Source organism: Erythrolamprus reginae, chromosome 2 (assembly GCF_031021105.1).
Source record: "Erythrolamprus reginae isolate rEryReg1 chromosome 2, rEryReg1.hap1, whole genome shotgun sequence".
NCBI lineage: Eukaryota > Metazoa > Chordata > Lepidosauria > Squamata > Dipsadidae > Erythrolamprus > Erythrolamprus reginae.
This window is the reverse complement of record NC_091951.1, coordinates 279,462,696-279,490,021: the sequence shown is the minus strand read 5'-3', so window position 1 is coordinate 279,490,021 and position 27,326 is coordinate 279,462,696. Positions and strand designations below refer to the sequence as shown.

At 44.6% G+C, this 27,326-nt stretch overlaps 1 protein-coding gene across 1 annotated transcript in view; it reads left to right on the top strand.

Annotated features, from left to right (window-relative positions):
• UBQLN1 (ubiquilin 1) overlaps positions 1-23,403 on the top strand; it is a 54,226-nt gene extending 30,823 nt beyond the window's left edge. The window contains exons 5-12 of the mRNA XM_070742729.1: positions 757-915; positions 2,858-3,101; positions 10,054-10,196; positions 14,766-14,849; positions 19,090-19,205; positions 19,343-19,541; positions 20,168-20,347; positions 22,707-23,403. Coding sequence (XP_070598830.1) covers positions 757-915; positions 2,858-3,101; positions 10,054-10,196; positions 14,766-14,849; positions 19,090-19,205; positions 19,343-19,541; positions 20,168-20,323 — 1,101 coding nt within the window. The 3' untranslated portion in view covers positions 20,324-20,347; positions 22,707-23,403. The remainder of the gene's footprint in view (positions 1-756; positions 916-2,857; positions 3,102-10,053; positions 10,197-14,765; positions 14,850-19,089; positions 19,206-19,342; positions 19,542-20,167; positions 20,348-22,706) is intronic.
• The last annotated feature ends 3,923 nt before the right edge of the window (positions 23,404-27,326 follow it).

The following is a 27,326-nucleotide window of genomic DNA, read 5'->3' as shown; positions in this document are numbered from 1 at the left end:
ACCAGCAGATGACATGGCTCCCCAAATCAACATAGACTGTGGAAACTTTTGCTTCTCATTTGGAAACCAAGGACCCAGAGTATGGAGGAAGAAGAGCAAGATGCTTGAAGTCCAGGATGAAATATCCAGTCTGTGGCATCTCAGCAGTGCCACAGTCTGATAGTTTCCATGCCATAGTGCATTGAGACAGTAATTGCTGCAAAAGGGTCTCAAACCAAGTATTGGATGCATTTATACTTTTGAGAGGTCCAATATTGTTCTATGTACAATCTTTGTTTTATTGATTGTATGTAATATTCTAATTTTCTGAGATGGTGTATTTGGGTTTTCATGAGCTGTTCCCCATAATCATCACAATTATGACAAATCACGGCTTGAACTATCTTGCCTTGCATGCAATGGGTCTCATATATTACGTTGCCTTATTTTTGCATGATATTCTAATTTTTCAAGTTTCACCTGTATATATGAAAAGGAGCATCTTCTGGTTTCCTTATTTTTTTTCAATTCAGACAAGATGCTATTTATGAGATCAACTATCAAAAATCTCCTTTCCTCTCAGGTGTTTCTTTCTAGAATTTTTCCTTATTCTTTGTTAATCTCTCCAGAAGTCTCTCACAATTAATCTTAGTTACAAAGCTATTCTACTTTTGTAGGTTTTGAATAAGCATGAAAGTGATCTTTAGCTCATAATACTGTATATGTTTCTTGGTAGAATTATTTTTTTCTTATACAGCTTACTTAACTTTTTTTTAGACTTTGGAACTTGCTAGAAATCCTGCAATGATGCAAGAAATGATGAGAAATCAGGATCGTGCCTTGAGTAATCTTGAAAGTATACCTGGTGGCTATAACGCTTTGAGACGAATGTACACAGATATACAGGAGCCAATGCTGAATGCAGCACAGGAGCAGGTGAGTAATCCTAGAACTTTAATAAGCTAAAATTAACTGTCTAACTTAATTTTTCATTTCCATTTTATTAGATGGGGTGAAAAGTGAGCTCTTTTGTCTTGCCTTCTGCTAATATCCTGCTAAGCTATAGAACAAGTGGCATGAGGAGCCATACTACTAATAATAATTTATTAGATTTATATGCCGCCCCTCTCCAAAGACATATCTGCTGGCATGTGAGCCGTTGCCCTAGCTGAACTCCAATGTGCATGTGTGTACCTGCCAGCTGATTTTTGGCTCACACAGAGAATCTGAGAGAGCATTTTTGGCTTCCAGAGAGCCTCCAGGGGGGTGGGGGAGGGCATTTTTACCCTCCCCTAGCTTCAGGGAAGACTTTGAAGCCTGAGGAGGGCAAAACACGAGCCTATGGGGGTCGCCAGAAGTTGGGAAACAAGCTGTTTCCGGCCTCCAGAGGGCCTCTGGGAGGGGGCTGCTTTCACCCTCCCCAGGCATTGAATTATGGGTGTGGGCACTCACGCATGCGCAATAGTGCGCATGAACACTCTTTCAGCACCCAAGGAAAAAAAGGTTCGCCATCACTGCTATAGAATGAGGAAATAGAAAGGCTACTGCTATGGTGTCATAATTACCGTATTTTTGGAGTATAAGACGCTACAGACTATAAGACGTAACTAGCTTTTGGGCAAGAAAACAAGAAAAAAAATCTGTCATTGCCTTCCAGCAATTTGCCTTCTTGCAGCAAAATGAGGTGCACAGAGGCAAAAAATAGGGCTTATGTATGTGGCGATAGGTGGCAGCCACGATGGGCAGTGGCAATCCCTGCAGCCTGGAACACCTGATAGGCGGGATTTTGGGAAGCAGATTGAACTGCCAATCAGCTGCTTATGTTAAACCAGGTTCTTTGCTATTTGCTGCAAGGAGGCAAATTTCTGGGAGGCAGAGACCGAAGGGTGGGGGCTGGTAGGTTGGTGAGGCTTTAACAACATTCGCTCTATAAGATACACAGACATTTCCACTAGGTTTTTGGGGGGCAGGCAGAGTGCATCTTATGCACTGAAAAATACAGAACCTGAACTATACTTTAGTTTTTGAGAATCTTTTTTTGCAGAAACCTCTGTAATGCTGGTTAAGATAAATGTTTAGTGATGAATATCTACTTTGTATTTTATTTTTTCCCCTTGATGCTATGATGAATTGCTGAACGTAATATGCTGCTTAATTTAAAAAATCAAAACCCTTGTCTTGAATTCTTTCAAATAATTTAGAAAGTTATTTCATATTTATTGCTGTAAAACATTTTGTTCAGATATTCTACTTAAAGTACAAAGTTTTGGGAACAGTATTGGGCAGCCATGCAAAATATTGCAAGAATCGAAAAATGTGGCTGAAAGTAAATATTTCAAAATTGCTGTTATATTGTGAGTTTTCAGGAAACCCACTCTCAGGATTTCATGTAATTATATGCAAACATCAAAAGTATATGTAATGCAATATGATTGTTTTCATTGAGATGAGAACAATGAAATCCCATGAGATTAGATGATCTTGTAATATAGTGACTATCTTTAATTAAATAATGTTTATTTAAACTTCAGGGTTCAGGGACATCACCTTGGGTCGGAAATCATAGACAGAGGTAGCAGAGTCATGGGCATAACTCTACTACCTTTGTGGCTAGGAAGTTTTCTGTAGACTATTGTTTGCTTTCATATATAAGACAAACATTCCCAGAAGATCTCTAACAAAGAAGAAAATCTTTATCATCTGATGAGTCTTAATGCAAAATCTTAGATAACAGTTTTGAATAGGTTGATATGGGTGAGGCCATCCCTGGAACATTTGGGTGACTGTGGTTCTGCAAGTTTGGTGGATCATTCTGTTTCCAGAGAATTGGAGTTTTTTCCTGCTGGGTAAATCTGTTTCTTTCTTAACTTTTTTATAGTTTGGGGGCAATCCGTTTGCTTCATTAGTAAGCAATTCATCAGGTGGGGACAACCAGCCATCTCGCACAGAAAACCGAGACCCTTTACCAAATCCTTGGGCTCCTCAAGCTACCACACAGAGCTCCCCAAACAGTAGCAGTAGTAACAGTGGAGAAACTGGAGGAGGCAGTAGTGTTGGAAGCAGCAACACTGGAAGCACAGGACAAAGCTCAACAATACCAAATTTGGGACCTGGGCTAGGAGGTATGTTCATCATATAGCAGCTTACTTGATTTTTTTGAAATAGCAATAGCACTTAGACTTATGTACCGCTTCACTGTACAGTACTTTACAGCCATTTCCAAGCGGTTTACAGAGTCGCCATATTGTCTCCAACAACTGGGTCCTCATTTTACCAACCTTGGAAAATGGAAGACTTGAGTCAACCTTAACCCAGTGAGAATTGAAGTGCCAAACTGCAGTCAGTCAGCAGAATTTACCCTCAATACTGCTTTCTAACCACTGTGACACTAGGTCATTACTCAAATTAAAAATTACCTATCCAAAAAGGCATGCATGTTATTCCTGTTCTCCCATGTCTCTGGAAGGAGAGTCCATCATGGGTTTAGCTCGAGTCTTATTGGTAGGGACTGAGTTATAAATTAATATAATTATCATATTAATTAGGTACCGCCCGCTTGCTGCCCCTGTACCTCAGTTTTAAAAAACTCAGTCAAGGAAGGGACTATGAGTTTTTTACTCCTGAGGGAGAGTAATTAATTTTATGGTTAATAAAGAGTATCAACTGTTAATTTCTGTATTAATGTTGTTGTTTTATCTTTCTACAGGTGACAGAAGGTTTGGGGTTCCTGCCCTCCGCGGGCAGCACCCCCCTCGGTCTCCTTATGGGGCCTCTTCTCCCCGCGAGTACTGCCCTGAAGAGGAGAGGATGGGCTGCAGGTCCCTGTCCCCAGAGGTCAAACCTAGCCCTACACCTCGGGTGGGGGGGGTCCGCCCCCCCCATTAACGAGGGCGGCAAGAAGTCAAATAACGTAAATATAAAATGAATAAAATGAACAGACCAAGCGAAAGCAGCACATTGGAGCGCCTGTCAGCTGATCCCCAGCGTGCTGGACACAGGCACCGAGACAAGCCGGGCTAAAGGCAGGCAGAGCGCAGCAGCACCGCAGGAAGCGATTCCTTGCTGTCCCCAGCTTCCCGGCTAGATGGACGGCCAGAGAGCCGAGGGGAAAGTCGCGCCCGCCATTTTGGATGGCAAAAAAAGTGCGAAAAGCCGGCATTGCTACTGGCAAGCTTGGCGGCGAGCCAGGAGCAGTTTGGAGTCTGCCTAGTGACTCCTCTGATTGGCGGTGGGCAGGTCACGTGACGTGACGTCATAGCCCACATCGAGCAACCAAGCTGTGCTGCAGCCTACTGCTTTAATTGTGAGAGAGAGTTGCTTCGATTGTCATTCTGGTGCTGCTTGTATAAAAATAGACTGTGAGTACGCTGCCCCGTTATAATATTAAACAAGGATGGCTGATCAATCCAGCACTCGTGGGGAGGACCAGCCTCAATCCACTGCTGTGCCTGCAAAAAGCAAGGAAAAGGTGTCTGGCAAGGCCAAATCCAAGTCTTCCCAGTCCTCAGCTTCAATTAAGGAGGCTGAGAGAAAGATCAAGGCCTTAGAACAGAGGCTGGAGGCGGCCTTAGCTTCTCCTGCTTCAGGAATCCTGGCCATACCCCCATTCCAGCCTCTTCCCCCTTCAAGAACAGCATCCCCTGGATTGTCCTTGGGGGCCATGGGCACTGCAAGTGAAAGGGATTGGTCTCCTGACCGCCAGGCCTTACCAGGCCCTACTCCACCTTCATCTTTCGCTAGGCCAGATAGGCCTGCTTCAGCCAGCCATCATGCTTATGGGGTTTCTTCAGGAACACAGGCTTGTGCTCCAACAGCAACGTTTACACCAACAGCTGCAGGGCTTAGATCCCACACTGATGTCTGGCAGGCCTTCCCGCCATCCCTGCAGGACATGATTGCTAACGTTTATGCGCAGGGAATGGCGGTTGGGGCCCAAAGTGTGACACCCCCATTGCCACAGTCATACCATCCCAGGGACCTTTGGTCAGCACCACCGCTCCCACCTGGGCTGGATTCACTGGCAGAAGACACTGGGCTGCTGGAGGAGGACAGTGAGCATGGGAACAATGAACTGTCTGATGATGAGTATGCCTTTCCAGAACAGCCCGCTCCCGCAGGGCTATTTAAGCCAACATTGTTTAGGCTACTCTTGCACAAGGTGAAACAAACCTTGGATGTGCCAGGTGCGGCAGCACCTCCGGATGCAGGTGATGGACTTAGAACTTCTGCTTCCCTGTGTAAGGAGCAGCCCAAGGAGTCCGATACTGTTCCGGCAATGGAGATATTCTTGGAGAACATCAAGCGCACCTGGCAACACCCAGCAGCGGCCCAAGGCCCTTCTAATGTAGAGCGTCGTTTCTACACATTTGATAGCGAGATGGAGAATCTATTACAGTTTCCGCCTGTGGACAAGCCGGTAGCCACACTGGTGTCCAATGCCGCCTTTCCTTCCGAAACGGCGGATAGTCTTAAGCCGGATGAGAGACGGGCCGAAACCCTCCTGAAGAAGGCCCATCAGATGGCAGCTTGGGCCCTACGAGCTGCATCAACGGCATCCATCTTTAATAGGGCATCCATCATGTGGCTCCAGGAGGTTCAGGCTCGGATGGGTCCTGAAGATCCTCGTCTTAAACAGGATCTCAACAAGCTCCTGGCTGCGGCCGAATTCTCGGCGGACGCTACCTTGCACGCAGCGAAATTTGCCGCAAGGGGCATGGCCTCTACGATTTCTTCTCGACGCCTACTTTGGCTTCGACACTGGCAGGCGGATGCCAAGTCGAAGTGGCGCTTGTCATCTGCCCCCTTCGAAGGCACGAAGTTGTTCGGGGAGGTGTTGGAGGCTGTTCTGGTGGAGGACAAGGACAAGAGGAAGGTCCTCACCAGATCCTCTAGGCGCCAAGATCGCAATAGTACCCCGTACCGACGCCGGCAGCCATTTCGATGGGACCCAGCTTCCAGAGTTACCCAGGCCTCCAGGCCTTATTCGCAGGGCCAATATGGTCAGTCCTATTCGTACCGCAACGATAGGACCTACTTCCAGGGCCGGGGCAGAGGATATCAATCGTCAAAACGGCCCTTTCGTGGTTCCAACCAGCGAGGTTTCCGTGGAGCCAAGTGACTCCACAGGGCAGGTCCCTTTGGGGGGAAAACTCCAAAGGTTTTGTACCGCCTGGACGGCCACAACCTCCGACGCTTGGATTTTGGACACAGTGACCCGAGGGCTCCGCCTCGAATTTTTATGTCTCCCACCTACCCAATTTGTGCCCTGTCCAGTGCCCGCCGATGCTGCCAGGCGGGCATTGCTGGAGCAGGAGATCGCACATCTCCTGGAGATCCACGCCATCGAGAAGGTGCCAACCCACATGGAGGGCATGGGGTTCTACTCCAGGGTCTTCATAGTGCTCAAGTCATCGGGAGGTTGCAGGCTAATTTTGAACCTGAAGCGCCTAAACAGGTACGTGCTATACCGCAGGTTCAAAATGGCCTCCCTTCGCACCATACTCGCGTCAATCAGAAACCGAGATCTCATGTCATCCATCGACCTGAAGGAGGCGTATTTGCATATCCCCATCCATCCGGGGCACCGGAGATACCTCCGGTTTTATGTCCAAGGGAAGCACTACCAGTACCGGGCAATGCCATTTGGCCTATCCTCCGCCCCGCGTACCTTCACGAAGTTACTGGACTCGCTGATCGCCTTCTTACGGTCCCGATCGATAAGAATAATCGCTTACTTGGACGATATCCTCTTACTGGCCAGGGATCTGGCGACTGCGCAACGAGACCTATGAGCCACGTTAGCACTGTTGCAGGAACATGGCTTTACAATAAACGAGGGAAAGAGTCACCTTTTCCCCACCTCCACTATTACTCATCTCGGCGCGGTGATAGACACCACCGCCATGGAAGTCTACCTGTCATTGGAACGACGACGCAACATTCAGACCTTAGTCAACAAGTTGCAACACCACCGGATGGTGACGCTGGCCCTTTTATCCAAGGTGCTCGGGACACTAGTGTCATGCGTGGACATTGTTCCCTGGGCACGGTATCATTTTCGCACGCTGCAATGGACATTACTCCCATACCAGAAACGACGGGTCAGTCATACACACAGACTGGTCACGGTAGGAAGTCGCCTACGAGCCTCCTTGAAATGGTGGCAGTCCCGGGCAATACATCGAGGGTCTCCCTTTGGTCACTTACACCACGTCATTGTGACCACGGATGCAAGCCTCCTTGGTTGGGGGGCACATGTGGACCGTCATGTAACTCAGGGGTTGTGGCTTCCCCAGGACTTGACCCCAACGAATATCAACTTCCTGGAGCTGAAAGCGGTCCGTCTCGCCCTGCTAACCTTCACTCCGTTCCTTCAGGGAAAGCATGTGCTGATTCGTACGGACAATGTCGCGACCAGGGCGCATCTCAACCACCAGGGGGGGACCAGATCGCTCAGACTGATGGAGGAAACTCAGCTCCTCTTCGACTGGGCAGAGTTCCACCTGGCATCTCTCCACACAGAGCACATTGCGGGGGAAACCAATACTCAGGCGGATTGGCTAAGTCGGCAAACAGTGGACCCAGGGGAGTGGAGTCTCACCCTGCTGTTGTTCCAGCAGGTGACCAAAAGGTTTGGCAACCCGACGGTGGATCTGTTTGCGACTACGTACAATACTCAGCTTCCCCGCTTTTATTCCAGGTTCCCCACGCCGGGAGCCAAGGGGACCAATGCCTTGCACTCCCCGTGGCCCAAAGAACTGCTATACGCCTTCCCGCCAATACCACTCATCCCCAAGGTGATAGAGAAGATCATAGTGGAACAGGCGGAGATCATCTTGATGGCACCCCATTGGCCGCGGAGGGCTTGGTTCGCCAACCTAATGGGACTCTCAATTGTTCAACCCTGGCGGATTCCAGACGACCAAATCATCCTCACTCAGGGAGCAATCTTCCATCCGGAGCCACAGTGGTTCCATCTGACCGCTTGGCGCTTGAGGGGGACAGATTGAGAGCCTGGCATATTCCTGAGAATGTCATCGCTACGATCCAGTCGGCCAGGAGGCCTTCGACGACTAGGATTTACCAGGCCACTTGGACCGCATTCGACACCTTTTGTAGGGATAGACATCAGCGACCGCAAGATGCTAGTGTGGTAGTGGTGTTGGAATTCTTACAATCCGGACTAGAGAAAGGGCTGGCTCCCAACACCTTGAAAAGGCAGGTGGCAGCTTTGGCAACGATTGTTCGACCTGAGAATGGTGGTTCGTTGGCTCACCATGCCTTGATCAGGGACTTTCTGAAAGGGGCTGCCAATAGGCATCCTCCACCAATACGACGTTTTCCTACCATAGTACCATAGACGATCTTACCATAGTACTACAAGCGCTCACAGCGCCCCCATTCGAGCCGCTGAGGACGGTTTCTTTAAGGATGTTATCCCTTAAGACAGCGTTCTTGGTGGCCATTACATCGGCACGACGGGTGTCGGAACTGTCTGCCTTGTCAGTAAGGCCGGACCTTTGTACGTTTCATCCTAATAAGGTTGTTCTCCGTTTGGACCCAACGTTCATACCAAAGGTCAACACCCATTTTCACCGGATACAGGAACTTGTCCTGCCAGATTTCTGCGTGCATGGGTCACATCCGCTGGAGCTTAAGTGGCATAAAATAGATGTGCGCAGAGCTGTGAAACTCTACATTAGGCACACTGCCCCTTTCCGCAAGTCTGAGGCCCTGTTTGTCTCCTTTGGTCAACATCGATTGGGCCTCAGGGTGTCCTCGCAGACCATTAGCCAGTGGTTGAAGCTTTGTATCACAGAGGCGTATAAAGCAGATTCCCGGACGTTGCCTAGTGGAATCACGGCTCATTCGACTCGTAGTGCCGCTACTTCTGCGGCATGGGCCACTCAGGCATCGATAGAGGACATCTGTAGGGCGGCCACGTATGCCTCTCCGACCACCTTTATACGGCATTATAAACTGGACACATTTGCTTCGGCTGAGGCGTCCTTTGGGAGGAGAGTTTTGCAGCAAGTGTGTGATCCTACTAGGATATGATTCAATGATATCCCTCCCTGGAACACTGGAACTTGGGTATATCCCATGATGGACTCTCCTTCCAGAGACATGGGAGAAGAACCGTTGTACTCACCTGAACGGTCTTCTCCAGGTCCTGGAAGGAGAGTCCATACCCTCCCATTGAACCATGGTTATTGTGGCATTCAGTTACTGGTTGTTGTTGGTTGTTAAATAAATTTCTGTTATTACTTGAATTCGTTTTTTAAAACAGGTACAGGGGCAGCAAGGGGGCGGTACCTAATTAATATGATAATTATATTAATTTATAACTCAGTCCCTACCAATAAGACTCGAGCTAAACCCATGATGGACTCTCCTTCCAGGACCTGGAGAAGACCGTTCAGGTGAGTACAACGGTTCTTCTAAATTCAGTTGAGCGTTAAATGAATTTGGATTGCAAATTAAATACTAGTATTTACTGGTATTGACTATTATTAAACAATATGATGTCCCTTATCCAAAGGGGTTTTTTTCAAGAGGCAAATGGACTTTTTGACCTTTCACTTCTCATTTAATTTTATTTCATTTATTTGATTTATATGCCGCCCAATCCTGTGGGACTCAAAGCTGCAGAAGCATTTATTTGTTTGTTTGTTTGTTTGTTTGTTTGTTTGTTTATTAGATTTGTATGCCGCCCCTCTCCGTAGACTTGGGGCGGCTAACAACAATAATAAAAACAGCATATAACAAATCTAATATTTAAAATAACTAAAAACCCTTATTAAAAACCAAACATACACACAAACATACCATGCATAAATTGGATGAGAAGCGAAACATTTTCAATGAAAAATCAGGAAGTCCAATTGCCTCTTGAAAAAGCATCTTTAGGGTAACCATGACCTGGATGACTGAAAATTTTGACTTTGAATTGCATGTTTTTTTGGTCCCGGGTGATGCAAGTAATTGTACTGATTAGATGGGTGGTCATCTAAGTCAGAGAGAGAGGTGATGCCACGGCACTGTGTTGCTGAAACTTTGTTTTCCTCTTTCAAGCTGGTATGTTCAACACACCTGGCATGCAGAGCTTGTTGCAGCAAATTACAGAAAACCCGCAGTTGATGCAGAACATGTTGTCTGCGCCTTACATGAGAAGCATGATGCAGTCACTGAGCCAGAATCCCGATCTTGCAGCCCAGGTAACTCCTTGACAAAAATCCATGCTGAATTAGAATTTACCTGTGGTCCTTCCCACAACTAGTAAAATGTGGACTTCTATTAATCTATTATATTTCATTTAGCTATAAATGTAAAAAAAAAATCACTGTTGCAAAGTTGCCACTTTGTTCCTTACCCTTTGCTCCAAGTCACAATAATTAAAATACCCAATATTTTCTCCTGAATTCTGCATAAGCTGAAATGATCATTTTGACTATTATTTCCAGCCATAATCACTTACGACCTGATTTTTAAATTGTTTTAATTTATGTTTGATCTTTCAAAGACCTTTCAAGACATCCAGTGAAATTCAAATGTACCTTTGTTTCTATCACGTCCAGTGCCAACTGCTTCTTTTTAGCTGTACTTGTAGTTTTGTAAATACCGATTTACTAAATTTTATAACATGCTAATAAAAGTTTGAACTGCCTGAATTAAATCTCTGAGAAATCAGAGGAGACCTAATGATTGGTGCAGATTCTTCTGTGACTTTTGTAGGCCCTTTATACAATGTGTTTTCAATCCCCTTTTTCTTAGGCAGAGTATATGTTATCAATTTGCCTTGTACATACTTCCTAGTAATGGACTATGCAGATTTTTACCATTGGGGTAAAACAAGCTGTTTCCTAGTGGTAGTTTGAAAGATGAGTAGGCATAATAACTTGTGGAATTGAGTTGGTAGGGATGATTTAAGTCAGGGGTCCCCAAACTTTTTACACAGGGGGCCAGTTCACTGTCCCTCAGACTGTTGGAGGGCCGGACTATAAAAAAAACTATGAACAAATCCCTATGCACACTGCACATACCTTATTTTAATGTAAAAAACAAAATGGGAACGTACTATTTGGGGGGGGAAAGAAGTCTGAGATTCATATATGTTTATGTTTTGTTTTTAATTTTCTTTTGTTAACATCTGATTGGTTATACAAGGTTTTCTTGGTTTATAGAAAAATATATAAAAATATTTATAGAAAAATATATAAAGAAAGAAGAAAGCACTTTGGCATAATGGTTAAGTTAGAAATATAATTAGTGTTGTACTTTTAGAAGGAACATTAAGGAGGGAATTTAATTAAAAGAAAAGTATGTACCCGGATCACAACATTAGAAAAAAAAACTTTTGCAACTTTTTTGATGATTGATATTAGTTACTGACAAAATACTGCATTTTATTCAGGGAAAATTAGATGGTACATTGTATTGTTTGAATGTATGTTGAGAGAATTTTTTTTTTAAATTTACACCGCCCCCCCCCCCAAAAAAGTCCTTCCTTCCTCCACCCCTCAATTCATTTCATTCTTCCTTCCTTCCTTGTTCCCTCCATTTCTTCTTCTTTCCCTCCTTCCCTCCTTTCCACTTCTCTCTTCCCTCTCCCTTTTTTTCCTTCTGTCTCATTTGTTTTGTTTCCCTCTCCCTTGTTCTTTCCCTCCATCATTTTCTCATTTTTCTCTTTCTCTCTCTCACATTCCCTCCCCCTCTCACTTGTTTTCTCTCCCTCTCTCTCATGCTTTCCTTCTCTCTCTCTCCTTTTCTTCTCTCTTCCTTCCTCTCTTCTTTTTTTTTTCTGCCCTGCAACGCGCCGCGAGCCAGTCGGCTGCAAGCAGAAGCTCCAAGACAGTGGCACCAACGTCGGGTCGCAGTACATTGCTGGCGCCGGGCCTGGGCACAGGGCTGGCACTGGCCCGCTGGCTGGGCCGGGACAGAGGTACCAGCCCCATGACCAGCGCAGCGCCAGCAATGTACGTAACACATCAAGCCGCCGGCGCCGGTGCCTTGCAGCCAACCGCCCCACCGCCGCCTTACGGCTACTGCTTAGTGCCCCCCCCCCGCTCGACCCACATTTGGCGGCGCCACCTTCGCGGCTTGCCCTGCTGCCCCGCGCCCGCCAGAGCTGCCCAGTGCAGCCGAAGCCCGGGACGGAGTAGGCGGCGGTGGCTGCTTCAGGCCCGCCCCCAAGCTGAGCTTCCTTTGGCTTCCTTCGATGCAAAGCTGCAAAGCTCACCTGCCGCCTCGAAGGAAGCCAAAGGAAGCTCAGCTCAGCTCAACGAGGACCGGGTGTTGGTCCCTTGAAGCTGCAGCCGCCGCCGCCCACCAAGGAGATCCCTTCGCCCGAACGGAGGCGGCGGCGGCGAGCTCAAGGAACCAAGAGCCGGTCTTTCTCCGCGCTGAATTGTTGCAGCTTCTGAGGCCGCATCCGCCTCCAGGCGAAGGGATCTCCTCGGTGGGCGGCCTCGGTCCGAAAAGGACGGCTGTTGGTCCCTTGGCGGAGGCAGAGGCGGCCTCAGAGGCTGCAACAATTCAGCACCGAGAAAGACCGGCTGTTGGTCCCTTGGCGGAGGCAGAGGCGGCCTCAGAGGCAATTGTTGCAGCCTCTGAGGCCGCCGCTGCCTCCGCCAAGGGGCCAACAGCCGGTCCTTTTCGGACCGAGGCCGCCCACCGAGGAGATCCCTTCGCCTGGAGGCGGAGGCGGCCTCAGAAGCTGCAACAATTCAGCGCGGAGAAAGACCGGCTCTTGGTTCCTTGAGCTCGCCGCCGCCGCCTCCGTTCGTTTTTTTTTGCACCGGTGAGGGAGAGAGAGAGCGGGAGAGTGCTGCTTTTTTGCTTCTTCGCTGCCCGCGGGGAGCCTGGAAGCCCTGCAAGAGCGTCTGGAGGGGGCAGTAAACAAGACCGGCGGTGGCGGGCTCAAGGGACCAAGACCCGGTCTTGTTTACTGCCCCCTCCAGACGCTCTTGCAGGGCTTCCAGGCTCCCCGCGGGCAGCGAAGAAGCAAAAAAGCAGCACTCTCCCGCTCTCTCTCTCCCTCTCTTTCTTGCGTTATTTCTCTCTCACACTCCCTTTCTATGTCTCCCTCTTTCTCTCTCTCTCTCTCTCTCCCTCTCCGCAGCAGACCCCCCACACGCCAAAAGTGCCCAAGCGCGCGCAAACCTCACCGGTGCAAAAAAAAAAAAAGCAAAAAAGCGGCACTGGAGGGACAAAGACGGTCTGCAGCTGAGCGTCTGGAGGAGGAGGAGGAGGAAAGCCAGGGGGCGGGGAGGAAAGCAATTGGCCAATTTCTTTCTCAGAGGAACTGTTGCTGCTCTGCCATAGGGTGCTTTCCTCCCCGCCCTCCTGGCTTTCCTCTTCCTTGCCACCGCCAGACGCTCGGCAGCAGAGTGGAGATGACATTCGGAACTTAGTATATTATAGATGGTAAAATCTCGTGCGCTGCCACGGGCCGGGTAAATGACCTCAGCGGGCCGCATCCGGCCCGCGGGCCGTAGTTTGGGGACCGCTGATTTAAGTAATAATATAGAAGCCTTATTCCATCCAGTTGTTTGAATCTTTCAGTCTGCTGAACTGTGATTTATTTTAATTATTGTTTGAATATATAGAATCCTGACCAATTAACCATAGTTTACAAACTACACACTGGATTTACACATTGCAAATCATTTACCATGATAAACCCAGCTATTGTCTATAATATGTATAAATATTGTTTTGCTTAATAATCCTTGATTTACTGTTGTAATTAATCTGGAATATAAGTTGTGCTAGTCATTAAGTGGGTCACACATGACTGCACCTTATTTTACATCCCGTTTTTTTGTAATTTTTTTTAAAAAATTCCTCCACAAAATTTCCATACATATACTGCTCAAAAAAGTAAAGGGAACACTCAAATAACACATCCTAGATCTTAATGAATGAAATATTCTCATTGAATACTTTGTTCTGTACAAAGTTGAATGTGCACAACAGCATGTGAAATTGATTGTCAATCAGTGTTTCTTCCTAAGTGGGCAGTTTGATTTCACAGAAGTTTGATTTACTTGGAGTTATATTGTGTTGTTTAAGTGTTCCCTTTATTTTTTTGAGCAGTGTATATTAATGCATATGCCTTAAAATATATTAGTAATAAGCATGGTTATACATTTTTATCCAATTGGTCATAATTCAATGTCCTATTTTGCACCTATTTATGCTATTATTTTTCAGTCTGTTTTTCTTCATTTCTTTATACTCCCCTCCCTCTATCTCCATCTCCTCCCTCTACCTCCTTACTCCTTCTCTCCCCCTTCCTACTTCCCTCCACTCCTTCTCTTCTCCCTTCCTCACCTTTCTACTTCCTCTTTCTCCCTCTTTCCTTTCTCTGAGTGATTCCTGTGCTGAATCATCTTATATTCTACAGACTGAAAACATATTCCGGTATTTTACATCCCATTTTGTGGTGGTCATTAAATGGATCACTGCAGTTATTAAGAAACACCATGGTTGTTAAGCAAGTCCATTGTCTACAATGGGCCTTTTCACAGGAAATCAGAAGTTAATGTTGGTTTCCAGTAAAAACCCTTTAAGTTGCAATCACATGACCTGAATGTGTGTGTGCCTCTTGCTTTGCCAGGTAAAGAGAGAGTTCAACATACATGAAAGTTTGTATGGCTTCAGCATATGTTTGTTAAATGGAACTTTACCTGAGGGCTGGGTTGGGTTTTGTTTTTTATTATATTAATTATATTGTTTTATTTTATTTCAGTATTTTATGATAAAATGTCTGTTTATCTGTATAGATGATGCTGAACAACCCTTTGTTTGCTGGGAATCCACAGCTTCAAGAACAAATGAGACAACAAATTCCAACTTTCCTTCAACAAGTAAGTTAAAAGAAGACCTTAGCACCGCATATAATAGTCATATTAAAAATGTTACTCTAGATGAAACTTTTCACAGATCATTGATCTACAATCTGATCACCTCTGGTATTTAAGAAAAGGGATAATTCATCTTTTTGAACATCGCTATTGTACAGAAATAGGTGTCTTGTGTATTCTTTGTGAGTCCTTTAGAAAGTCTTCTGAGCTGCACTGCTGAAAATTCTTGTAAATAGTTTTCACTAGTTTCAGCCACAAAGTGCATGAAGACTGTAATGTGAGTCCAATGATAGGCTTACCTATAGCTTTAAAAAGTATTTCCCTAAAGGTAAGAAAGTTTACCTCTCCTTAAATTATTGCTCCATCCAATGTTGTCCTCAAGCTCCTAGAAGCTTGCCCATTTTTGAAGAATTTTATTGCACTTTAGTGGTACAAACTGCATAATGAAATACAGTGATCCCCCGGTTATTGCGTCCCCGACCATTGCGAACAGGGTAATTTGCGAGTTTTCAACCCGGAAGTCAAAATACCATCTACGCATGCGTGCCCTTTTTTTCTATGGGCACGCATGCGTAGATGGCAACCGGGAGATCAGCTGCTGGGCGGCTTCCCTGGGTCTTCCCCCTCTTGCTGGCATCAGCGAGGAGTTTCCCCACTGCCCACGCAAACTCCTCGCTGCCGCTCGCCCGCCCTTCGCCTGCCCACGCCGTTCGCTCCCCCTCTTGCTGGCGGGAGGGCGAGAAGCCCTCCCCAGCACCCGCTCGCCCGCCCTTCGCCGCTCGCCCGCCCTTCGCCCTGGCGGAGAAATTCCAGCCCCCACCTGGTCCCGCCCGATCCTCCTCCCTGAGGCAGCTCGCGCTCCCATGGCCGCTTCCTCAACCCTCCATCGCAAGCCCTCGCCACCGCAGCCAACGCGCGCTGCGATCTTCAAGCCCGGCTCCTTTCGGCCCAGCATCCCGGGCCAAGCAGCTGCCTTCCGTGACTGAGCCTGGCTGGCCCGGAAGATCGTAGCGCGCGTTGGCTGCAGCGGCGAGCGAAGCCAAGCCGGCAGCAATGTCGCCGCCGCTGCAGCCAACGCGCGCTATGATCTTCCGGGCCAGCCAGGCTCAGTGACGGAAGGCAGCCGCTTGGCCCGGGATGCTGGGCCGAGAGGAGCCGGGCTTGATCCGCTGAGCCTGGCTGGCCCGGAAGATCGTAGCGCGCGTTGGCTGCAGCGGCGGCGACATTGCTGCCGGCTTGGCTTCGCTCGCCGCTGCAGCCAACGCGCGCTACGATCTTCCGGGCCAGCCAGGCTCAGCGGATCAAGCCCGGCTCCTCTCGGCCCAGCATCCCGGGCCAAGCGGCTGCCTTCCATGACTGAGCCTGGCTGGCCCGGAAGATCGTAGCGCGCATTGGCTGCAGCGGCGAGCGAAGCCAAGCCGGCAGCAATGTCGCCGCCGCTGCAGCCAACGCGCGCTACGATCTTCCGGGCCAGCCAGGCTCAGTGACGGAAGGCAGCCGCTTGGCCCGGGATGCTGGGCCGAGAGGAGCCGGGCTTGATCCGCTGAGCCTGGCTGGCCCGGAAGATCGTAGCGCGCGTTGGCTGCAGCGGCGGCGACATTGCTGCCGGCTTGGCTTCGCTCGCTCGCCGCTGAGGAGCCGAAGATTGGGGGCGGCGCGGCTCTTTTAAAACATCGCCGCCGACATGGGGGGCTTGCTAGCACCCCCCCAAACCCGGGTTGGGGGTTCGGGGGGGTGCTAACGAGCCCCCCCATGTCGGCGGCGATGTTTTAAAAGAGCTGCGCCGCCCCCCAATCTTCGGCTCCTCGCTAGCGCTGCGGAAGTTTAAAACACCATCTGCACATGCGCAGATGGTGTTTTTACTTCCGCAGCGCTACTTCGCGAAAACCCGCTCGTTGCGGGGGGTCCTGGAACGGAACCCTCGCAACGAACGGGGGATCACTGTATTTATTTCTCCTCCTTATGCATATTGCCAAATAAGTGTAAGTTCTTAAAATTGTATTCAAAATTTATTTAGAAAGTATTGAAGGAAATGCACCTAGTCCTGAGAGACACAATTGATAAGCAAGTGATTAGAAAAGGAAGTACAGTGATAACTCGTCTTATGAACCCCTCGTCATACGAAACTTTTGAGATATGAACCCGGGATTTAAGATTTCTTTGCCTCTTCTTCCAAACTATTTTCACCTTACGAATCTGCTGCTGCTGGGATGTCCCACCTCCGGACTTCCTTTGCCAGTGAAGCCCCCGTTTTCACGCTGGTGCGATTCCCCTAGGTTCCCCTCCATGGGAAACCCCACCTCCGGACTTCGCGTTTTTGTGATGCTGCAGGGGAATCCCAGCATCGCAAAAAAGGGGGCTTCGCTGGCTTCCCTCGCTGGGAAACCCCACCTCCGGACTTCCGTTGCCAGCGAAGCGCCTGTTTTTGTGATGCTGGGATTCCCGTGCAGCATTGCAAAAACGCGGAAGTCCGGAGGTGGGTTCCCATGGAGGGGAACCTCAGGAGAATCCCATCAGCATAAAAACGGGTGCTTCGGCTGGCAAAAGGGGTGAATTTTGGGCTTGCATGCATTAATCGCTTTTCCATTGATTCCTATGGGAAACATTGTTTCGTCTTACCAACTTTTCACCTTACAAACCTTGTCCTAGAACCAATTAAGTTCGTAAGACAAGGTATCACTGTACAGGCAATCTCCAGGTTAAGAATGGCCAATTTGTGGACAACCAGTACTTATGAACAGGCTACCTGTTATTGAAAGTGGCAAGTGCCAATGTCTGTCTTTGAGCTGGAAAGCTGCTGAAGCCTCATATTTTTAATATGCAGCTTGTTTTCAGAGGTAAATAAAACCTTTGTGCAGTTTCAGCTGTTTGTCTGCTCAAGGAAGGAAAATGTCATCTGCCATTTTTAATAATAAGCAATATGTAACTACCAGTTCCAACTTACATACAAATTCAAATTAAAGACAGAGTTAGGAATTCAACTTGTTCTTAATCTGGGGATTGCTTGTATGTAAACCCAGTGTCCTTTTGAATGCACTAACCACAGTTTGAGCAAGATGTCTCTTCCCTTGCCTACCAGAGCTTTAAACCAGCCTGAGATGGCTCTTCTCCCTGGGAGCAGCTACCTGAAGCCTTCTGGGTGATCTTGATTATTGGTCTTCATTCTTCGGGCCTTCATTCTGCTGCAGTTATTTATTTTAATTTTTTAATTAATTAATTGGATTTGTATGCCGCCCCTCCGAGGATTCGGGGCATTTCACAACACGTCGAAAAACAATATACAGTATACATAACTTAAAAATCCAATTAATATAATTAAAAGTTAAACGATAATAGAGTTAAAATCATCCATTACCATTCACACATCGAAACATACTACATTGGCTCTGCTTTTTGGAGAGCTGTCTTCGTTCTGCCATTTCTTCCCTGGAAGTCTACACCATGCACTTCTCCTCCCTTCATGGCATGAGATAAATAGCATTTGCTTGCATTATTGAAAGCTCAATTCTTCATTAGGATTTTGAGCTTGGAAAACTGGAGAAATTATAGAAAAATGATGATGAACCTTTTTTTCCTGAGGTGCCAAAAGCTGGTGTGGGTGTGCTATTGCACACACACACAAGTGCCCACACCAATAATTCAATTTCCCCTGCTCCCCTGCACATGCGTGCACACACGCACACCCCTATTGTCCCACCCCTCTGCGCATGCACAGACAATCCCTCCGCTCCCCTTTTTCCTGACTTCCAGTGGGCCTGGTAGGCCCATTCTTTTGCTCTCCACAGGCTCCAGAGGCTTTCTTGGAGCCTGGGGAGGGCAAAAATGGCCTCCACCACTCTCCCGGAGGCCCTTTGGATACCAACAATGTTCTCCTAGAGCAGTGTTTCTCAACCTTGGCTGTTTGAAGATGTGTGGACTTCAACTCCCAGAATTCCCCAGCCAGCAACGCTGGCTGAGGAATTCTGGGAGTTGAAGTCCGCACATCTTCAAACGGCCAAGGTTGAGAAACACTGTCCTAGAGCCTCCACTCAAGCCGAAAATCAGCTGGCTGGCATGCACATCCATGCTGGAGCTGAGCTAGGGCAATGGCTCGTGTGCCATAGGTTCGCTTTCATAGGAATTGAAGGTTTGCCACCTCCGCTTTCTTCCTCAAAAAGAAAACAACAAAGTTGGCTGCCTATTTACAGTTTTGAAGGGAGCTGTTCTCAATCATTCTCAAATGAACATTTCTTCATTCTCTTAGATGCAGAACCCTGATACTTTATCTGCAATGTCAAATCCTAGAGCAATGCAAGCTTTGCTACAGATTCAGCAAGGTTTACAGACTCTAGCGACAGAAGCTCCAGGCCTTATACCTGGGTAAGTTTCGGCAACAATTCTATTTGTGCAATTTGTGATTTTTCCCTTACATTTTCATGTCTGTATGGAATATATTGGCTATTTGCATTTTCTGTTCACTGTATGAATAATTTATTTCTATGTTTCTTTTCATGCAGATTTAATACTGGTATAGCTGGACTAGGAAATTCTGGTTTAGGAAGTGCTGGATTAGGAAATACTGCTATTCCTACCGCAACAACAGTGCCCACTTCAGTTGCAAATGAAAATACAAACCCAGCTTCAGGAACAGGTGAAACTGGACATCAGCAGTTTGTTCAGCAGATGTTACAGGCCCTTGCTGGAGCAAATGCTCAGGTAAAAGAGTTGACCAGCCTCTGATTTAGGAAGAAACTAGAGAAGTAGAGATCTTAGCCAGTAGAAACGGTTGGTATAAATAGTTCAAAGCAATGGTGGTACGGTTTTGATTCCCAAGTCATTGAGGTGCATACAGGCCCATTGCTCCAGATTTGGTTTAAATGTTCAACCAAGCCATCATATATGACTTCAGAGACTTTAAATATTTTCTAAATTAATATTTATCCTTGGATGAGGTGGCTGTTTTACCTCCTAGTCACTGAAACAAAGTAATAGTTGGTATCTTTATATTCCAGCTGTAATTTATCCCTTCTTGGATGGAATCTGGCAGATTTTTTTAAAATCAGCTCTGCAAGTTCTTTATGAGCTTTTTGTGCAAATTCTTATTATACATTTATTATGTTGTTACTACATAAGTTCTTGGGATAGAAATCGTTTGAATCTGTAAGTTTTTACATCTGTATTACTGCATTCTGCTTCACATCATTGCAATGTTTTGGGAAACAATAGGATATTTGACTATAAAAGAGTGATTAAAATTAAGTTTCTGATTCATGTTCCCCTCCAAAGTGGATGAATGAAAAAGTATAATTTTTAAAAAAATGTTTTTATTTATTTCTACTTAGCAACTACAAAATCCTGAAGTCAGATTTCAGCAGCAACTGGAGCAGCTCAGCGCAATGGGCTTCTTGAACCGTGAAGCCAACTTACAAGCTCTAATAGCAACAGGAGGTGACATCAATGCAGCCATTGAAAGGCTACTGGGTTCCCAGCCATCATAGCAACGTTTCTGAAACTTGATAAATGTAATTTATTTTTGATAACAGCTCTTAAATCTTTAAAATTACCAGCTTTATTTCATTCTGACTCTTGGGAATTGTCTTGTTCTAACTAAGCCCAGTCTGATGCATTTAAGGTGGAGTGCAGTAGTTTTCTTCGAACAGTGGGAATCAATGCTTTTCACTTGGTTGTTGCATGCATCAAACACTTCTTCGTTTTGCATTTATTGTGATTTTTTTTAAAGAAATCCGTTTCCACAGTTGAGTGACCAGGTTTTATCTGACCTTCAACTGTCCAATTTAGTTGCTTCTTTAAGCATTAGCCTTTGATAGTAATTTATGTAGAATACAAATTAAAGAGGAAACTAATTGAAGCTATGATTTGTGGGTACATATTGCTTATTGTGACTTGGCATGTCTCTCTTACTAGCAAAATGCTGCAAGATTTATACCACTTGATTTAGCTATTATTCTTGCTCTTTTATCTCTACAAAGTATATACATTTGGAAAAAGGGGTTTTTTTTCCAAGCAGATTTTTTTCATTGCAATAATATAAAATATCTCAGAGCCCAGAATAAATGATCTCCAATGAAATAGAATCTTACAGCATCTTTAGCAAGCATCTCTTGATAAAAGTGCTTTGGCAGAGTCTTTTAAAATACTGAGATTGCTGTTCTGATCTTGATAAATGTACATAATTATATTGTAACATTGTCTCAATATTCGCAAGGATTGATTGTAATTACTTACCTTCATCTTTGTGCGGATTGGAGGAGCATATTTGATCTGAGACTGCTTTTGGCTAAAGCTTCTCAACTTTATCCCCTTGAGATTCTAACTTGCATTATGATTTGTAATTGAAGCATATTTTCACTGACCCTGTCATGTGATACTCTAATTACTTTTAACCACCATGTAAAAATACTGTATATCTTTTGGGTTTTTATTGGTAGTTATTTCTCTTGTGCACAGGTAATAAATAAATTAAACTTCTTTGTGAGCAACAGTTTAGAGTCATTTTATCCTGATAAAGAAATTCAGACTACAGCATTAAAGCTGAGACTATCTTATTCTGCTTCCCTCTCCCAGTCCAAATAATTTGCATTTAGGATACTCTTTCTGGAAATGAAGTATTATCTGAAACAATATTGCAATAGAAGATTCATTCACAGATTTGAACATTTTTACATTTTTTCAAATCAGCCTATCTGGATTTTTGCTGGATTTCTTATTTTAACTAAGTTATATTTTATTATTGCATTGAGTTTTAACTATTACTGTGATAAACACCAATCATTTGTTTTTCTTTCATGCAACATTAAAGATTACTCTATGGTAGTATATTTTGGGAGATCATATTTAGTCCTGAGGTCTCAAGCTGCATTTTTTGCTCTAAAAAAATATTCCTGAGTCCAGTAATAGATTTCCTAGCCGACCTTTTATATGAATTTAGCTGGAAGCTTCTGACAGTGTGGAAACCAAAACTACTTGCTTTAGATCAAATTGTTTGTCCATCTAACCCTATCTGGATATATCTCGGTTTTTTCAGATCAACTATTAATCTTCTCTTTAAAACACGTTATGAGGATTAAAGTATGAAGCCGTATACTAGAACTACATTTCTATACTTACTATTGTACTCAGGACTTGAGGGAAAGAAACATTCTACTTCACTGTTTTAGAGACACCCCTGGTTGCTAGGAGAGTCCCCAATTACACACAGACTGTTAGATATGACATAAACTATGTGATTTGTGCTGTTTTAGTTTGGTTTAGAGGGAAAAAGGAGGATTCTGTCTTTAAACCATTTTTGTAACTCTTGAACTCATAATATAAAGATAGATGAAGAGAGGAAAAAAGCTAAAACAGAATTACTGACCTTAACAAATCACCTTCAGTTGTATATTCTTTTATTGACTGATGTTTCCACTCCAATTTTTAATAACACAATTGTAATTTATTTAATGAAACATTAATACTTCATAGTACAGATGCCATCACAACACTTTCCATATATTCTTTAAGTGACCAATGTAAATGATATCCAATAATGTATACATGTACAAGATTGGATTCATATATTAACATATATCCATGTTTACTAACTAATTCAAGTTTCCCACACATGAAAAGCAAATCATATTACAGTGCAAAATGAATAATTATTGGCAGGTTTATCTCATACAGAGTCCTGCCCCGCCCCCCTAATTTTTTCGACTATTGATTTGGAATTTGTAGGTTTTATTAGTTTACAGTTCATTCGTGGAGTCAGTGTTGAGGAATATTAGATGTTACACAGATGAGTTGTGGTGGTGGGGTCACAGGTCTCCCATTCTGAATTTTGCTCAAAACATTAAATTTGTTTAATGCTTGCTATACTTTCAGATATGAAGAACTTGTCGGATGGCATAATAAAATATATCATGGAAATGCGTGATAATTTTAAGCATATTCAGAATGTTTCTAATCTTCAAACAACATGCCTGCATTGAGATACATCAAGTAACAATGTTTTGCTAATAATTCCACCACAAGAGGGCACACTTTATGTAAGTCTCGATGCTTTGAACATAACTTCGGTAGCTATCTTTGAAAGAGTTGAACAATCTCAGCGTTCTGCAGTAACAGAAAAGCAACTTTTCATCTTCAAAGCTTATGACTGCAAGTTGTAACATTTGTGATTATCTACCCTGTGATATAATAATCTTTGTAACAATTATTACAGCTATCAATATCTGGAACAAAAGGTTAGGGGGGAAAAAACTCATTTCCTTCCAATAGCAGGCCACCCGTGGAATTTAATACCAAAACTTTCTGGTTCTGGATTACTGGATTTATGTGAACAACAAACCATAATTGTCGACTTGGCTCAGTTAACATAGTGCTGCCTTTTCCCTTTTAGCTATAGCCACATAACCTGTTTCCTTTTTTTCCAAAACAGCGTATAATAACTGGTATTTCCAGTCTCTTTATCTCCTGTTACTCTAATTAAAAGTCACAGCCATGACACTCTTGCTGTAGGCCATTATTTTGAGCAACACACAATTGGAGGTAATAAAGCACAAATTCACCATGTATTAAATTCTGAAGTTTTGACTTGCAGTATATTTTTCTGGGTGGAATAACATATCATCGTAGTAAGCAAGCAAAGAAGCAGACAAAAGTCTGTCGTTACTTTGCTTTGGCAGACGGGCCCGAAATTTTCAACCATCACAATGTGGGTTCCAGTGTGTGGATCATAATGCAGTTATATGTCATGATATAAGAGTGGTGAAATCATTCTATTTTTCGCATTATAAGATGTACTCCCCCCTCCCCAAAAATGGACGGAAATGTCTGTGCGTCTTATAGAGCAAATATTGTGATGGGGGGTTGGGGCGGGGGCGGCAAACTGCTGCCGACAAGAATGTTGGAGCCTCTTTGCCAAGCAGCTGATTGGTGGTTGGATCAGCCTCCCGGAATACTGCCTGTCAGCTGTTCTAAACGTCAGAGATTGCTATCACCGCCGTCAGATTTTGTTGAATGGTGATAGGTGGCAGTGACCCCCATAGCCTAGAACAGCTGATTGGCGGTTGGATCAGCCTTCCGGAATACTGCCTGTCAGCTGTTCTAAACATCAGAGATTGCTATCACCACTGCCAGATCCTGTTGAATGGTGATAGGTGGCAGTGACCCCAGTCACCTAGAACAGCTGATTGGCAGTATTCTGGGAGGCCAATCCAATCACCAATCAGCTGCTGGGCAGCGAAGGTTCTAGTGTTCCCTGGTGGCGGCAGCTGCTCAGCTCAATTGGCCACTGGTGGGTGCAACAGAGCAGAGCTGCGATAATGTGTTGACGCTGACCAGCTGTTTGCTTTTTGCTGCAAGGAAGCTAGCCAGGTGAATAATGGATGGATGCTGGGAGGCAGAGGGAGATTTCCCCCCCTTGTTTTCCTCCTCTAAAGCTATGTCTGTCTTATGATCCTGCGCAAAAAAATGTGGTGCCTTTATTCCAAGTTGGACTCTGCCTGTGAATCTGAAGCAGATTCTTTGTGCAGGATTGAAGCTCAAATGGCTTGGTTATCTGGGAGAAGTTGAAACTTATTACGAATGGTAAGTGGATAAAGTGTCTTACTGACCAGTCAATGTTACAATGACTCCCTGGGGGTATTTAGGACTCAATTCCTATGATTCATTCTCATTCATTTTCATTCATTTTCCCTCCCTCCTTCACTCCCACCCCCCTAACCCCCCTATGACTGGCAATTACAGTCATAGGTCAAGGAATACCTGTAATTGACCACAGCACTGGGTTAACAAATCAAATCACCTTTATCAAGGTTGAAGGCCAGCTTGAGGGGAATGGAGTACACTAAAATATTTTAAAATGCAATAAAATTATAAATAGCTAAAATATAAAAACAAGTCCTAAATGGAGAGGTAGGAGCAATAAATGGATGTAGGGGAACACAGGAAATTAAAAATAATTTAAAACACTGTAACAAAAATCTAGATAATAAAACTGGTTTGTGGCATGGGTTATATGATTAATTTTAAGAGTGGCTGTGCCGAACTTGACAACATTATGTTGTGATAGGCTTGGTATCCAATAGTTGCAGGGAGGCATAAAATGGTTCTGTCTCCTGTTTTTTTAATGCATTAATGCTGAATATGCACATTCTGTAGTTCACGCATATCCAGAGTCACGGGAATTGTCTTTCTGGGTAGGGATCCTATATTGGCCTTCAAGGACAAATGAGAGGTAGGTGTGCCAGAGTAAAGGCCCTATGAGGGTTAGGAACTTTAAGACAAGTTAAGTATGCCTTAGGAGAGTAGTTGAATTTAAACATGCCTGGGATAAACATATCCATCCTAAGATAAAATATAAAAAATAGTATAAGGGCAGACTAGATGGATCATGAGGTCTTTTTCTGCCATCAGTCTTCTATGTTTTCTATGTCTACATCCATTTATTGCTCCTACCTCTCCATTTCTATGTTGGAACCAGTAATTCCATCATTAAGCAACAGAGTCATAAAGTACAATGTCATTATGTGTACACTGATGGTTGGTTGCATGCATCCATTACAATAGTAGCTAAGCAGTTCCAGTTGTTAGGCTCAATGTTCTGTATTCGTCATTTGCAACCTGCCCGCTTCCCCATTGACTGTCCAGTTAGTAGTGAAGGTTGCTAATGGCAATCATGACCGCAGGACTCTGATGGCCGCAACTTTGAGGGCTGTCTGGAAGTCTCATTTAGTGCCTTTATAACTTCAAATGTCAACTGAATGAATGGATAGTAACTGAAGATTACCTACACTAGCTCAACTATCTGTATATTTAGATCCATCTCTTGTGAAGTGATATGATTGGATTTTAACTGTGGTGAATTCTTTGACCCATTATCTCTTTAAAAGGGCAGGTTTTTAGAGAGGTTTGTAGAGAAGATTAACATGGAAGCAAGTTATTTGGATGCCTTTCAGTTGGGATTGAGATCTGGGCATGAGACCGAGTATCCTGTTTCAGTTTTTAAACTCATACCCACCCACAGTTGCTAGGTGAGAATAGATTTACCCAAGACTGAGTAAATGAACAGCAGACAAGGAAAGAAAAGGAGTGTACAATGGTGGCTCTACCTAAGAAAGCCTCTACTTATGAACTTTTCTAGATAAGAATCAGGTGTTCAAGATTTTTTTGCCTCTTCTGAAGAACCATTTTCCACTTACAAAGCCGAGCCTCCGAAACTGTAATCGGAAAAGGCAGGGAGAAGCCTCTGTGGGGCCTCTATGAATCTCCGGGGAGCAAACAGGGCCGGAAAAGGCGGAGCGAAGCCTCCGTGGGGCATCTCTAGGAATCTCCTGGGAGGGATCAGGGCCTCCAACCTCCCTGTGGTTTGCTTTTACATTGATTCCTATGGGAAAAATTGCTTCTTACAAACCTTTCTACTTAAGAACCTGGTCACAGAACGAATTAAATTCGTAAGTACAGGTACCACTGTACATCAAAACAGAGTCTTTGGGAAAGAAAGCTTATCTTTGTACTTTTGCTTCCAACAGGAATATACAGAGGTCATAATCCGGTTCAGAATTCAGATACCCAAGTCAAATTTGTCGCCTAGTTCCAAAGTCTATATGACCAGAATTCACAGGAATGACACAACAGAGATCAGATAATTATTTCCCACAGAAGAATATGGTTCACAACTGCCCCTAGCTATTTTTAATTAGGATAGTAACACTTTTTTTTTTTGGCAAGGAACCTTATTGAGTGAGTTTGCTCTGCTCTCCAGGTAAAGTCTTTGGACTTGCAAAGTCCAAGAGCTTAAGAATTTTGTCTAGCTGTTCTGATAAGTGCCTTGGGTTTGATCAGTCTCAGCTGACTCGGTGTCTCGTGAGGCTGATATTCCACTGATTCAGTTGGAGCAGGTTTTTTAGAATCAAGTCTGAGTACTTCCATATGACAGTAAAACTGCGTGGTGCTTGTAGATGACATTGGTCAATACACAAAAAAATCATCAGCAAAGGTAATATGTCTGTTTTATGGAGTTTGATGTACTGATTCCAAAAATATGTTTAGTTTTGCTCTATCATATAAAGTTTCTGATATTTTTGTTTATTTCTACATTTTCAATGTATGTGGTAATTACTGTTTTCATTATTATTATTATTATTATTATTATTATTATTATTATTATTATTAATTAGATTTGTATGCCACCCTTCTCTGAAAACTCTGGGTGGCTCACAGAATAAATATAGAAACAAAGCATACAAAGCAAATCTAATATATTCAAAAACTACTTATAATAATTATGCTACTCCGTGGAAACTATACCTGCTACAGAAAAACTATATACATTTTTTAAATCAGAACAAAAAAATGATTCAGAAAAGCACAAGGTCAACTGCGATGATTACAAAAAATATATTTTTTGTAGACCTGTGTGACCTGTTCTGGGAAATCCCAGCCAGAGGCGGAAGAAGCCTAGAGCGCGGAATTAACCTCAAGTCCTTGAGCAGCTGCAAG